This window comes from Camelus bactrianus, chromosome 13, assembly GCF_048773025.1.
Source record: "Camelus bactrianus isolate YW-2024 breed Bactrian camel chromosome 13, ASM4877302v1, whole genome shotgun sequence".
Lineage (NCBI taxonomy): Eukaryota > Metazoa > Chordata > Mammalia > Artiodactyla > Camelidae > Camelus > Camelus bactrianus.
The window spans coordinates 42,459,885-42,473,031 of record NC_133551.1 but is presented as its reverse complement, the minus strand read 5'-3'; the positions used below and the strand labels follow the sequence as shown (position 1 = coordinate 42,473,031).

At 40.1% G+C, this 13,147-nt stretch overlaps 1 protein-coding gene across 4 annotated transcripts in view; it reads right to left on the bottom strand.

Annotated features, from left to right (window-relative positions):
- EPS15 (epidermal growth factor receptor pathway substrate 15) overlaps positions 1–4,779 on the bottom strand; it is a 123,051-nt gene extending 118,272 nt beyond the window's left edge. For all 4 annotated transcript variants that reach the window (XM_074376500.1, XM_074376502.1, XM_074376501.1 and 1 more), the window contains exon 1: positions 4,648–4,779. In XM_074376500.1, coding sequence (XP_074232601.1) covers positions 4,648–4,680 — 33 coding nt within the window. In that variant the 5' untranslated portion in view covers positions 4,681–4,779. The remainder of the gene's footprint in view (positions 1–4,647) is intronic.
- Between the last annotated feature and the right edge of the window lie 8,368 nt (positions 4,780–13,147).

Sequence of the window (13,147 nt, the reverse complement as noted above, 5' to 3'; positions counted from 1 at the left end):
TGAAATTCCAGTGTATGGGCTTGCCTAATGAACTCTGCCTGGATTAATTTTTCATTAATTTCTACCAATTCTCCAAATTACCAAATCTCGATGGATCGTTCTCCTCCCTCTCCCTCTCTCAAGCCATTTTTCTGCTTTTGGTTTTTGCAGAGTTCCAATTTTACTAAGTCCAAAACTCACAAAACAAATATAAGTGTGTTTATAATTCCTTGAAGAGCAAGTAAAACACTTAGATTTAGCCCTTTAATCAGACTACTAGTGAGAGAGGAGATTAGAACGATTCATTACCAAATAAAGATGCTCAGTCTTTTTCTACTATATGTTAGTCTGCTATTATTGTTCTGTGCAAACAGAGTGAAAACAAAAGAATACACTCTTAGGTTATTCCTGGCAGACTCCCTATTGGACAAACCCAACTGTTCCTAATTAATTTTAACTATGACAGCTCCTCCCAAATGCTGAACATTCCAAGCCATTTTTGAAAATGTTAGATATCACTCAAGGAAGCAAAGATATCCTGAGTATACTGAATTGTAATTGCAGGCAAAAAAGAAAAATATCATTATTGTACCTTTTCCATAGTAGGAACTCAAATAATATGTCATGTTGAATAAATACTCCTTTTCTTCCTCTGAGAAACATGTTGTAACTTTCATACTTTGCCCTGTATTTACCATCATAATTGTTAAACCAGACCACTAAAGTGATACACATATTTATACTGTGTACTTTTTAAAAAATGAAAGTAAAAATAAACAACAGAAACTGTGAAATTATGGGAGATTTCCCCCCTCAATTTCCAAACTTCCTGTAATGCAGTTACATCACTCTTGCAATTTAAAAAAGCATTAAAAGGAAAAGTATTCTGATAGCATTTATTATTTTTGACCATACACTAAGATTCTTTTAATTATGTCCCATTCTAAAGATTTTTTTATTATGGAAAAAAATCCTTGCTAAATTAAAACAAGAAAACTTCAGGATAAAGCTGAACTACTGGAGGATTATTTAAAATATTTATATTATGCCATCTTTCAATAAAAGAAAATCTTTATCATCATCAAGAGCACCACTTGTGCACCCACAAGTGTTGTAAAGACACCAGGAAAGGTACTAGAGATTCAGAGGCAAAAGACATTGCTTCCCTCCTCAAGACAACAGGGCATATACTGAGAAAGAATAAAAAATACAAGGGAGCAATGGATTTGCCAAGCATCTAGTACACTGAGAAGTACAGAAGACAGCTTTTGGGGTCCTACAGACCTTGGTTCAAATCTCAGATCTACCACTTACTAACTTATGTAAATTACTTCCCTCATTTATAAAATGGAGTGTTAGGTTAACTGAAGCAAAATGTCTGGCAAATAGTAACACCCAAAAAGAAGCTAATAGTATCATTATTATTAGAGATTCAGGCTTAAGAAAGAAATAGGCAATCAGCAAAGTTTAAAAAAAGGAAGTATTAATATCTCTTTTGTAATCTACCACCATAAGCAAAAATCATAAATCTTTCTCACTCAAGTTCACTTCTTATTGACAAGAAGGAAACAGAACATCTAGTGAAGACAACTGAAATTAGAAAACACTAAGGCTTTACAGCACTAAAGTACTCTAGGAAAGTCACCACTACATCTCCAAATCACAGAATATGATCTAAAAAAAAAGAGTGTTAGTTGGAAAGGCCTTAGGTCAGCTAATTCAAACTTCTACTAGAATGTAAACACCATGTTTTGTTTGCCTCCAAGCTCTAAGAATTATTATCTATTTTGTTCATTAGTATATCCTTAGTACCTAGAATAATACCTAGCACAAAATGAGAATGAATATTAAAACTAATAAAACTGAGGCCTGGAGATTTAACTCAATGCCACACAGTTAGCTGTTGGCAGAACTTGGACTGCAAAGTTTCATTATTCTAGTATTCTATCCTGTCCAGAAGATAGAATATGATAATTTAGACAATTTATTTTGGAGGTTGGGAGCTGGAGGGTTGGTTCGCAAGCAGAGGAAAGAGGATGGAAAGAGTAAATTAAGACATTTTTCATGTTGTTTCTCCCAACTGTCAGTTTTGCTTAATTGATAAAGACAAAATATTATAAACAAGACAATCCCAGAACAGTGCCTAGCACATAATAGGTACTTAACAAATACTGGCTGAATGAATAAATCTACTCCAAAACCATTATTATCTCAGGACCAGAGGCAGAAACTAACTGCAGCATCTGTTTAATCTTTGTAACTGTCATAGAGCCCTTTAGAATTTTCAAGTCATTCATAAGACAAACAGTTATTAATCACTTTCTTCCAGATGGGCACTGAGGGAGAAAGCTGAATTGAAAGATGTCCCTGCCCTAGAGGATCTCTCACTAGAGTATACCTATGTCTAAGTCTGTGAGTTGTGGGGGGTGATGGTGACACAAACACATCAATAATGAATGTGAAACCACACTGCGTTGTTACCTGTTTATTTGCTTCAAGCAGTTAAAAAATTAAACTAAACACAAATCAGCCAAGTTTTTAAATAACAGGGAGGCACAGTAGGGTAAATTTACCTTGGGAAGGTTCTTTTTCCTGTGCCTTTACAATATATCTTATTGCCTCAATGTCTTAAAAATCAAAATATTCTAAATTGACTTATTTCAATTATCAATATAAATGAACCATTAATGTGTGTTCTCTCATATGTGAAACACTGAAGGATAATACTCCTGATTCAGTATTTACTCTGCGTACGTGTTAATATTTAAATATATAGCCACAAGAACATATTTAAATTATTTGTCTACAAAAACTGACAGAGCCTGAAGAAAATATCCAGAGATGAATGATAGTAAATAGAAACCGAAAACAGTCTTACCCAGGGAGAGACTAAAGTATGCACACAACTAAGAAGCAAATCTACAGGAGTCTTCAAGAGAACAAAATTTTTAAGGGAAAACTGATAGAAGTGGCCAACAGAGCCTGAGAGCAACAGTGTGCCAACAAGATTTTGGTTAATGCCTATCACTAACCAGACTAATAAAAAGTGAACACCCAAAAGTCAATGTTGCCATTCCTTGAATTTGAGTTTCAGTAGAACCCTTCCAAAGAGATTTGCCATCAAGAATAAATCGACAGATTTCAAGTATTCTTCTCCATTACCTGCTTGCCAAAATAGAGTAAGCAACAACCAAAGAAACTGGGAAATAAAACAGACTTCACTTATGAAGCTGGTAATTCCTGCAAGCTGAAGGTAGTCATTTTACTTAAGGCACATGTTTATATGCGATTCCCGGTTCCTGGGGAGAACATTTTTCACTTAGTCTCTCTATCCTAGAATGCTAGGCAAAACACCTCCCAAAGTCTCTTGGTCCCGACACAGAAAACTCTCCAGCGCAAATGTATAACCTAACCCAGTGTTTTACCCTAGAAGCCCTGACAAATCCAGGCCAAGGAGACTACAAGGTGGCAGAGACATACTACAGGCAGGCAGGAAAGCTGGGGTGGGACCCAACAGGGAGGTACATGACCACCAGCTCTGGAGGGAACAGGTTGAGAAGGTGAGGCTGGGGTGAGTTTTGGTCAAAAAAGCGGGAAGGGACTGACAGGTGCATCACCTCATCATCCTGGACATCACGGAAAGATTGTAATTGTCTTTTTTTTACAGAGACGGAGGAACGAGGCTCCCAGAATCAGTAATGTTGAGCGGTTTTCTGGGAAGCACAAGGATTGGAATCTAAAGGAAGCAGGTGTGGTGATGATTCCCCCAGGACGAGTGATCTCTTAGGTCGTTTCCAGCACCAAGACTGGCGGAACCATCCCACCTGTTAAAGGATGTTTCCTGGTTATCCGCTTGGACAGCGATATAGAGTCCACCGGGTAGGAGTGGTAGCAGAGTTGAGAAGACTGAACTGGAGGGGTGGAATCTTGACCCAGCAGGAAACCTTATCAAGAGGGTAAGAGGCTGAATCCAGGAAGGGGCTAGCAGGGTAAGTACGCGCTCGGGTAGGATGAGACTCATTTGGAAGAGAGGCTGACTGGAAGAAACTGCTGGGAAAGGGAGGGGTTTCGTCGAACTCCAGTGGGAAAAGGCCGGTTTGGAGAGGACAGACTAGCTTGGAGCGGGCCGTGAGCCTCTGGCTCGGTAAGGTGACTCTGCCCGGAGGGCGAGCCTCGTGAGGGTCGAGGGCTGCCCCCGAGGCGAGGCTGATCCGCGCGAGCTCAACAGGAGCTCACCTGGAGTGCGTCCGGCCTGGAAGGAGGAAACTTCCTGGGTGGGTGAACGCGGACTGGAGTGAGAGGGGCGGGCACCCACCGAGCGGGGCAGGGGGTACCGGCCACTGAACGCGGGCACGGAGGGTCGCGGAGGAGGGGGCGCCGCGTGGGGCGGAGCCGAGACACCGACCGGCCGGGGCGGGGTCGCGACTACTGCGGCGGAGCTGCCGGCTCGGGGTGGCGCCCTCCCCCAGCCACACTCACTCACTCACACTCACACACACACACACTCACACACACACACACACACACGCGCGCGCGCGCGCGCGCTCTCAGTATCCGCCGCCGGCCGGGGCAGAGAGAAACTGCCCGGGTCGGTGAACCACAGGGCGGTGGGGGAGGGGGCCGGGGACACCGGCCGACCGAGCCCGGCGGACGGGCGGGCGGCGTTACCTGTGTCAGGGAGAGCTGGGCCGCCGCAGCCATGGTGTTTCCATCATGCACGGGAGGGGAAGGAAGGACGGGCGGACGGGGGCTCGGGGCGGGGAGGAGGCGGAGAGAGCGGCCGGAGGCGAGGCCGGGGCGGGCGGGCGGGCGTCTCCCCTAACTTCGACAACTTCCCTCCTCTACCCCGCCCCGCCCCGCCGGGCCCCGCCCGCCCGGCACAGGCCGCGGCAGCACCCAAACCCTGGCGCCGGAGTTTTTGCCTCCGGACCGGAGTTTGCCCCCGTGGGCCGCCTGGGAAAACCCGGAGCGGATATAAAATTAAGGCAGAGGGGCTGTGGAGGCAGAGGCAACTACAGCTTTTCCTGAGAACTTTAGGCAGGTCACCTACCCACTCTGAAAAACGAGGGAAATTATACCTAAAGTTCAGGTTGCTTGTGAGGACTAAATGAGAGGATGATAGGAAATAGTAACAGTACTTAGTATATGCAAGAATCTGTGTTAGACGCTTTATTTTTAAACTGTATAAATGAAGGAACTGAGACATAGTTGTACAAATGAGGGAAATGAAACATAACTAAGTGGCATGTGTAAGGTCATACAGCTGATCAGATAACTGGTGGATTAGAATCCAGGTTGACTCCTAAACTTTTCATTTAACCATCTGCTGTAAGGGTATAATATTCAAAAACAAGACTCTAATAAGTCATTCCCTCCAGGAGCCGAAACCTAGATGGGAGGGGGAAAGAATAGTTTCCTGGACCACTTACTTCCTGCCACACTTTGATTGTTCAGTAAAAGAGCACTGGGACCTGCTCAGTTCTCCTAACTCCTCCCATAATCCACCTGGCAAACTCCTCCTACTGTCTCAAGACACAGCTGAAGCATCACATCCTTTGCAAAGCATCTCTTGACTTCCCCAAGACAGAGTTACACACTATCCTCTTTTTAACATTTCTTCTCTACTTAATGAAGTCATCATCACCCTAATGACTGTTGACATCTGTCAACCCTCTTGACTGAGCTCCTCAATGGCAAGGACTGTTTCTGATATATTTCTACATCCTCAGACCCTAGAATGTGTTATGTACTCAGTATAAGGCCTTAGTTCCTGCCAAGTTAAACATAACACAGCCTACATTTTCTCATGCTGCCTTCTTCAGTTGGAATAACCAACCAGTTACTTGAAATTCTCATCTTTTAAGGCTCGGTTTATATGCCACCTACTTCAAAAAGCCTTCTAGGAAGTCCCACCCCACATCTTAGTTGCTCTGATATGATCTTTAAATGCTACCTTGTTTTTAAAAGTGAGTTGAGGGCTTTCCTAAACCCCCACTAGATTGTAAAGTCCTTAGGACAAAGGGCTGACTCACAACTACATCCCTGTCACAGTTTAGCCCAGCACAGGGTAGGCCTCAATAAATGTTTCTGCCCAGAATGGGTCTTCCTGTCTTAGTCATGGTGACTTCCCTCAACAACAAACTGTAACTCTATCAGGCCCACACCCCTGTTAGCATTATCATAGCAGTCCCCATTTGATACACCAGGAGGGCCTACTGAACAAAGTCCAGGATGAAGTTAGTCCCATAAGATTTTAGACCTTTGCCGCCAGAGGCAAACCATACCAGAAATGCCCCCAGAAATTCCTGACTCTACTCAGACCCCCTTTTACAAGGTCCAACCACGAAGAGCCAGGCATGCAGGTCTAGTGAGCAGCCACTTATTCAAGAGAGTCTCCTTTGGCGTCTTTTTGCTGTTATTCTCTTTAACTTAGAGAAGGGGAGATAATGTTTTAAATTTCTCCCCTTCCACCTGGTACATTTATCAGCTATAACCACAACTGCTATTTCTACTTTAATTTTCTAATTTACATTGTCACTTTTGAACTTCACAACTGAAAAGCAGTAATCATCATACCCACTTTACAGATGATGTAACTGAAGGTCACAGAGGTTAAGTGATTTTCCCAAGGCTATACAGCCAATAACCAAAGCAGTATAGCATAGTGAAATAAACAAGGCTTGGACATCAGAAATATCCAGATTCCAATCCTGTCTGTACTATTTACCACCTGTACAACCTTAGGGTTATTGTGAGGATGAATGAGATAACATATATGGAAAAACCTAAAGATGTAGATATATAAATTTTATTAAGAAAGTCGAGGAATAAATTGCTATTGGGTGTACAAATTCACTTGCTATTCAAGGAGACGCCTCCAAACTATATGAGATACAAGATATTACTCTTAGGTAACAGGGATTCTTGGGAGACCCTGGTGTATAGAGTTTCCTAGAACTCAGTGTGGGGTAGTAAGGAGAATATTGGAGGCACTTAGTGTGGGAGCTCAGACAAATCATTTAACCTGTTTGAGCCTCTTTTTCTCATATATTAAAAAATGAGAAAATTAGTTATCAGACAAATGCAAATCAAAACAAAAATGAGGTATCACCTCACACCAGTCAGAATGGCCATTATTAAAAAGTTTATGGATGATAAATGCTGGAGAAGGTGTAAAGAAAAGGGAACTCTCCTACACTGTTGATGGGAATGTAATGTGGTGCAGCCACTATGGAAAATAGTATGGAGATTCCTTAAAAAGCTAAAAATAGAATTACCATGTGACCCAGCAATCTCACTCCTTGGGATATAATTGGATCCAAAAAGATACATGCACCCCAATGTTCATAGCAGCACTATTTACAATAGCCAAGACATGGAAGCAACCTGAATATCCATTGACAGATGACTAGATAAAAAAGTTGTGATATATATATCTAAACACACACACACACGCGTGCGTACACACAATGGAATCCTACTCAGCCATAAAAAAGAATAAAGTAATGCCATTTGCAGCAATATGGATGGACCCGGAGATTGTCATACTAAGTGAAGTAAGTCAGAGACAGACAAAAATCACATGATATCATTTTTATGTGGAATCAAGAAAAATGAGACAAGTGAACTTTTTTACAAAACAGAAACAGGCTTACAGAGGTAGAAAACAAAGTTATAATTACCAAAGGGGAAGGGGAGGGGAATAAATTTGGAGTTTGGAATTAGCAGATACAAGCTACTATGTATGAAATTGATAACTATAAACAGATAAATAACGAGGTCCTAGTGTATAGCACAGGGAACTATATTCAATACGTTGTAATGACTTATAATGAAAAAGAATATATATATATGATTGAATCACTGTGCTGTACACCAGAAACTAACACATTGTAAATCAACTATACTTCAATTAAAGAAAGAAAGAAAGAAAAGTTAAAAATGAGCAAATCAATGTGGAAAATGTTGAGGAAATATAAGGAATTATTATTGTTATAATTCCTGTGTGATTTATATCAGTCAAAAACAACACCTTGTATTTATGCAGTATTGCTTTTCACAGTTTATAAGTGTGTTTACATAACAGCATCCAGCACAACTCCTGGAGTTGAATAGGTACATGATAAAAGTGTGTGGAGCTGAACTGAATGCAGAGTCTCATGTATAGTTAATATTTGGATCCTCATTTTATGCCCATGTCACAGCTAAGAAAACCAAGGAATAAATATTTTATAAATAACTTATTTAAGTAAGGGCCACTTAAAGCAGGTTTGGGCCTTGATTAAAATAATAGTGATGATAATCAGACCTCTCAGTAATAGAAGACTGTTTGTATTGGAATTGCCCCAGGCTCCTTTCCAGACCACCAATAATTTGTATTGGCTTCCTTCTTTGCTCATTGGTTCTGGTTTAAATTAAAAACTTGACATATATTGGGGGATGGGAATGATGGTCCAAACTCCCAAAAAGGCCTAGAACTTCCGGGATTGAATTTTTTTTTAGACTACACACCAATGACAGTTTGCAAATGTGTGTCCTAGATCTCATCAGAACACTGGGTCATATCCCAAATCTATTTTAGGAAAAAAAATGTAGCTAATGGAAGATGTATTATGATCTAATTCATTGTAGCAAGAATGAGCTTCATGGTGCAGACAAAAAGGCCTTATCTGTTTCTTCTAGGGCAACTTAATGTCTCTGGGTCTCTAAGCTTCATATTCCTTATGTGTACATTGGAGATAATAATACCTACATTTAGGTGTGTAAGGACTAGAAATCATGCATAAATGTCTTATCAAAGAGCCTGACCTGGAATGGATGCTTAATAAGTGGCAGCTGTAGGGATACCATTCTTCAAGATCACCATTGAACTCTACTGGTCAAACAACCTTCCAATTACTAAGTCAGTTTTGAAATAAGTTAACTATTAGAAAGGAGTGCCTTGAACAGCTGACACACATATCCCTGTCACTGGAAAGGCAGATGTTTCCCTAGGTAAATAAAGTTGTGTGTGATGACTTAAATCTGGATCCTGATAACCAACAATCACTACTTTGGCGTATATTATTTCATTTAATCCTCACTATAGGGGTTATTATTAATTTTATTTTACAGAAGAGGAATTTGTTCAAATTCATAGTGACAAGGCTAGGATTTATACACAGGTCTTCTGACTCAAATGTGCTTTTTATTAGGGCATGTTGCTAGTGTCCTGCAGACATTTATCACTTCCAAGAAAACTTCATAAAATGGAGCTTTTGGCCATGGAAAGCTGAAGATGAGGCTCTGGATTTATAACAATCCTGAACCCAAGATGATCCTGAAGAGGAGAGCTTAGATCACGAACAGCTATGTCATTAGCCTGTCTTTCCATCTTTCCTACTATAACTCCCACTCCTCCCCACCAACCCACCCTTATGAGAAACTACAGCTACTTTTATTTCTTTATTTTCCAACTTTCAGAGATGACTGTCCTATCAGCTCTTCATGAACACTGCACGTCTGTGATGTCAGCTTTTAGAAATGCAGGAAGATTGATTGAAATTATGGGGGAAAAAAAAACTGTGAGGAGCTCTCTGAATACACAAAGAACCAGTTTATCTGCGTGAGACTTTGAGAAAGCCCTTCTATATAAATGGTGCTAAGCTACAAAAAAAAAATTATACTACAATTGTAATGGTAATCTAGAGCTCATGCTTCCAAGCTGCTGGTTTCATAAATATAGCCCATTATTGTTCATGTTTGCCCAGGGCAGAAAAAATATGTGTGGCTGCACAATAATAACAATTGTGCTGCACAAATAACTGTCCCTGTGCCAGGGACTGAAAAGAACAAGCAGTAAGAGATTTTTAAATGCCACACACACCCAGGGTGTGATAGGACAGTTCAAAATTGTCGTCACTGCTAATTTTTCTAGGCAAGGGGGTGTCCTGGGAAGACACTGAATTTAGAACTGAGAAGACCCAGCCTGGTCCAGTCTTGGCTCTGCAACTTCCTAATTTTGTGACTTTGGACAAGTCAGGGAACTATACCAAGTCATGATTTCCTCTCCTGTAAACTGAAAGTAATAATAACACCTACCTGATGGTGCTATTATAATGATTAAGTGAGGTTTGTTGTGAAAGCAGTTAGCCTAATACCTGGAACACAGCAGACACTAGATAAACATTAGCTCCTATTGCTTCCTACTGGAGACTGTTTAGGGTTTAAGAAGCCAGAAACAGGGGGTGGGTAATACCTCAGTGCATGCTTAGTATGCACCAGGTCCTGAATTCATTCCCCAGGACTTCCATTAACAAACAAAAAGAAACCAGAAACAAAATAGAAATCATTTGTAAACATCTTCAGTGGCTTTCCAAAGCCTAACTTAAAGGCTTTTTGAATAAAGTTAGATGACTCATTAGTAACATTTATAGAGTACTGTAAAGTAAGGGAGATTATTATTACATTTATGTCTCCAAAGTTCCATTGGCTTCTATCAAGCAAGCAAATGCAGTTTTACACTTGTACTATTTCCTTCCTTTTTCTTTCCTTTTTTTTTTTCTTTCTTTTTTTTTTTTTTTTATGAAGGGTCCTAGAAGCTATAAGAAACCAAAAGAATGCCATGGGAAAGAAAATGTTTACATTCAAGGCTGCAGGTCCTTTCATCTGCAGGTTTCAAAGCATTGTCTCTATCACTAATTACAAGTTCTGCTTAACATGTGGGAATGCCGAGACACCATCAAATTAAGAAGCTTGCCCTAAATCACAAGGCAAGTCTGCAGATAGGCTACAGACAGAACAAAGCTGTCCTGTTTGCCAGCCTTAGGCTCTAAAGTAGGGCACATGAGAGGCAACAGAGGCTTCAAGTAATGAGGAGAAAAGTTTGGGGAATTCTGATTCTGTCCTTATGAATCATTGCAGTGACAAGAGTGTGGGCTTTAGAGTAAAATTTGACTTCAAATCTCAGCTCAGCCCCTTCCTAAATATGTAACCTCAGTGAAATCATAAATTAAGTCTTAGTTTCTTTGTCTGTAATATGGGGATATTAATTCTTACTTCTAAGGGTTTGGGGAAAGTTAAACGATAAAACTTTTGTGAAAGAGCCTAGCACAAAAGTGACTTTGAAGGTTCATGTACTGGAGAAAACTGACACCACTCATGTACACATAATGACAAATAGACAACTCTTTCAGTAAAAGATTTTTTAAGCCACAATCACAGTTGTGTCTCAGTGTAAAACGATGACTGTATATTGAACATTTCATAACACAAATAGAGGATGCCTTGTTCAGGCCATCATCGCTTTTCTTCCTTGTTTCTATGCTTTCTTTCATAGCCCAAGTTCAGACTATCAGCAAGTTTTGTTGGCTCAACCCTCAGTATATATCTGAAACTCCAAGCCTATTTTCAAAATATATTCCAGATCTGACCTTTTCTCACTATCTTAACTGCAACCATCACCTTTCTCCTGGACAACTGCTAAAGCTCCTTAACTAATATCCCTAATTCCATCTTTGCACCTAGGTCTATTCTTCTTATCATGGACAGAGTGATCTTTTAAAAACATGCAACAGATCTTATCATTTCCCTATTTAAAACCCTCCAGAGACTTCTCATCAAACTGACCATTGGCCTACAATGGGTCCAGGTCTTTCCAGGTGAAGTATGTGTCAGCAAAGCATAGAAGAACAAGTATGTTCTGGGCATGTTGAGATATTTGCTGGAATGGAGCGTGGTGGGGGTGGGAGAGGGAGGAACTAGCAGAGGAGGATGGAGGAGGTGTTAGGAAATACCCAGAGGGAATCATGGCTGGGCCAGGATAGGCTTAGAGAAATATGTCTTTCTGGAGATTCTCGGACAGGCAAAATCACCACTGGAAGCAAATGGGACAATTATTGTTTTGTGTTGATAGTATTTTCAAATCTAATGGCCTTGATTTTTAAAAAGCACAGTCAGGAACCTACTGTAACCTTCCAAAAGGAAGTCAGGTTTATCTGCCAGGAGCCCTAACATCAGGACAGTGGTTAAGAGGAGAGACTTTGAAATCAGACAAATTTGAGATGAATCAAGGCCCTCCACTTGTAAGCTATAACACCATGAACAGGTTATTAAAAGTCTTTGAGTTTATTTCTAGGTATTTTGCTGGTTTTGTTGCAATGGAAATGTTTATGCCAGTTATAAAATTCTGGGTTTTGAAGTAAAATAATAGTGAATGAAGGGCCACAAATGGCAAAATATCCTTTTTTGTGGGTGAGTTGTATTCCATTACATATATATACTACATCTTATTTACCCATTCATCTATTGATGTGTAATTAGGATGCTTCCATATCTTGGCAATTATAGATAATGTTGCTGTTAAAAAAAATTAGTATTTCTTTTTCATCCCATACAAGGGGTCACATTGACCAAAGCCTCACTCTGTACCTGTGAAACTGACCAAAGCCTCTCTGATGAACTTTGTGTACTAACCTGTCAATATGATACATAAATTCTTTGTCTCAAGAATGTATAAAACTGCATCTCTAACTCCTGACTAGTGAAACAGTTCTCAGAGCTTCTGAGAGTCTGTTTTCAAGGTTATAATCCTCAGTTTAGCTCAAATAAAATTCACTTTTCTTGCTTCTTAAAAAAAAAAGTCTTTGAGCCTCAGTTTTATGCAAACTATATTATAATCTTTAAGAAAATTAAATAGACAATGCTTATAAAGCATTTAGCACAGTGTCTGGCACATGGGAATGGAAATACGTGCCTAATAAATGGAGACTATCACATTACGGTTAAGGGAATGATGATTAAGGATTTGGTTATCTTTACAACAGTCCCATGTCCATTAGGTTTACGAGTAAACACTGTGTCTCATTCCTAACAGAGATCTGAAGTGAATCTGTCAATTTTTGAGTCTAAGGAGACTGTCCCTATTCACAGCAACATTTGGTTCTAAGAGATACCAAAAAAAGGGTACATACTTGCACTGAAGACACTGTCCGCTCTGTCCTCCAGTCCAGAAAATCAAAGTATATAAATAGAAGAGCAGCATCATGTTTGCATTTAATTGTATATAAATATAATTATACACCATCAGTGCTCGGTGTTTAAAGAAAAAACTTTTGGTTATTTTCAATATTGTGTCTATATTCAAGCCAAGGACTTCAGCTGATGTTCAACTAAAGAAGCAAGGATTTGA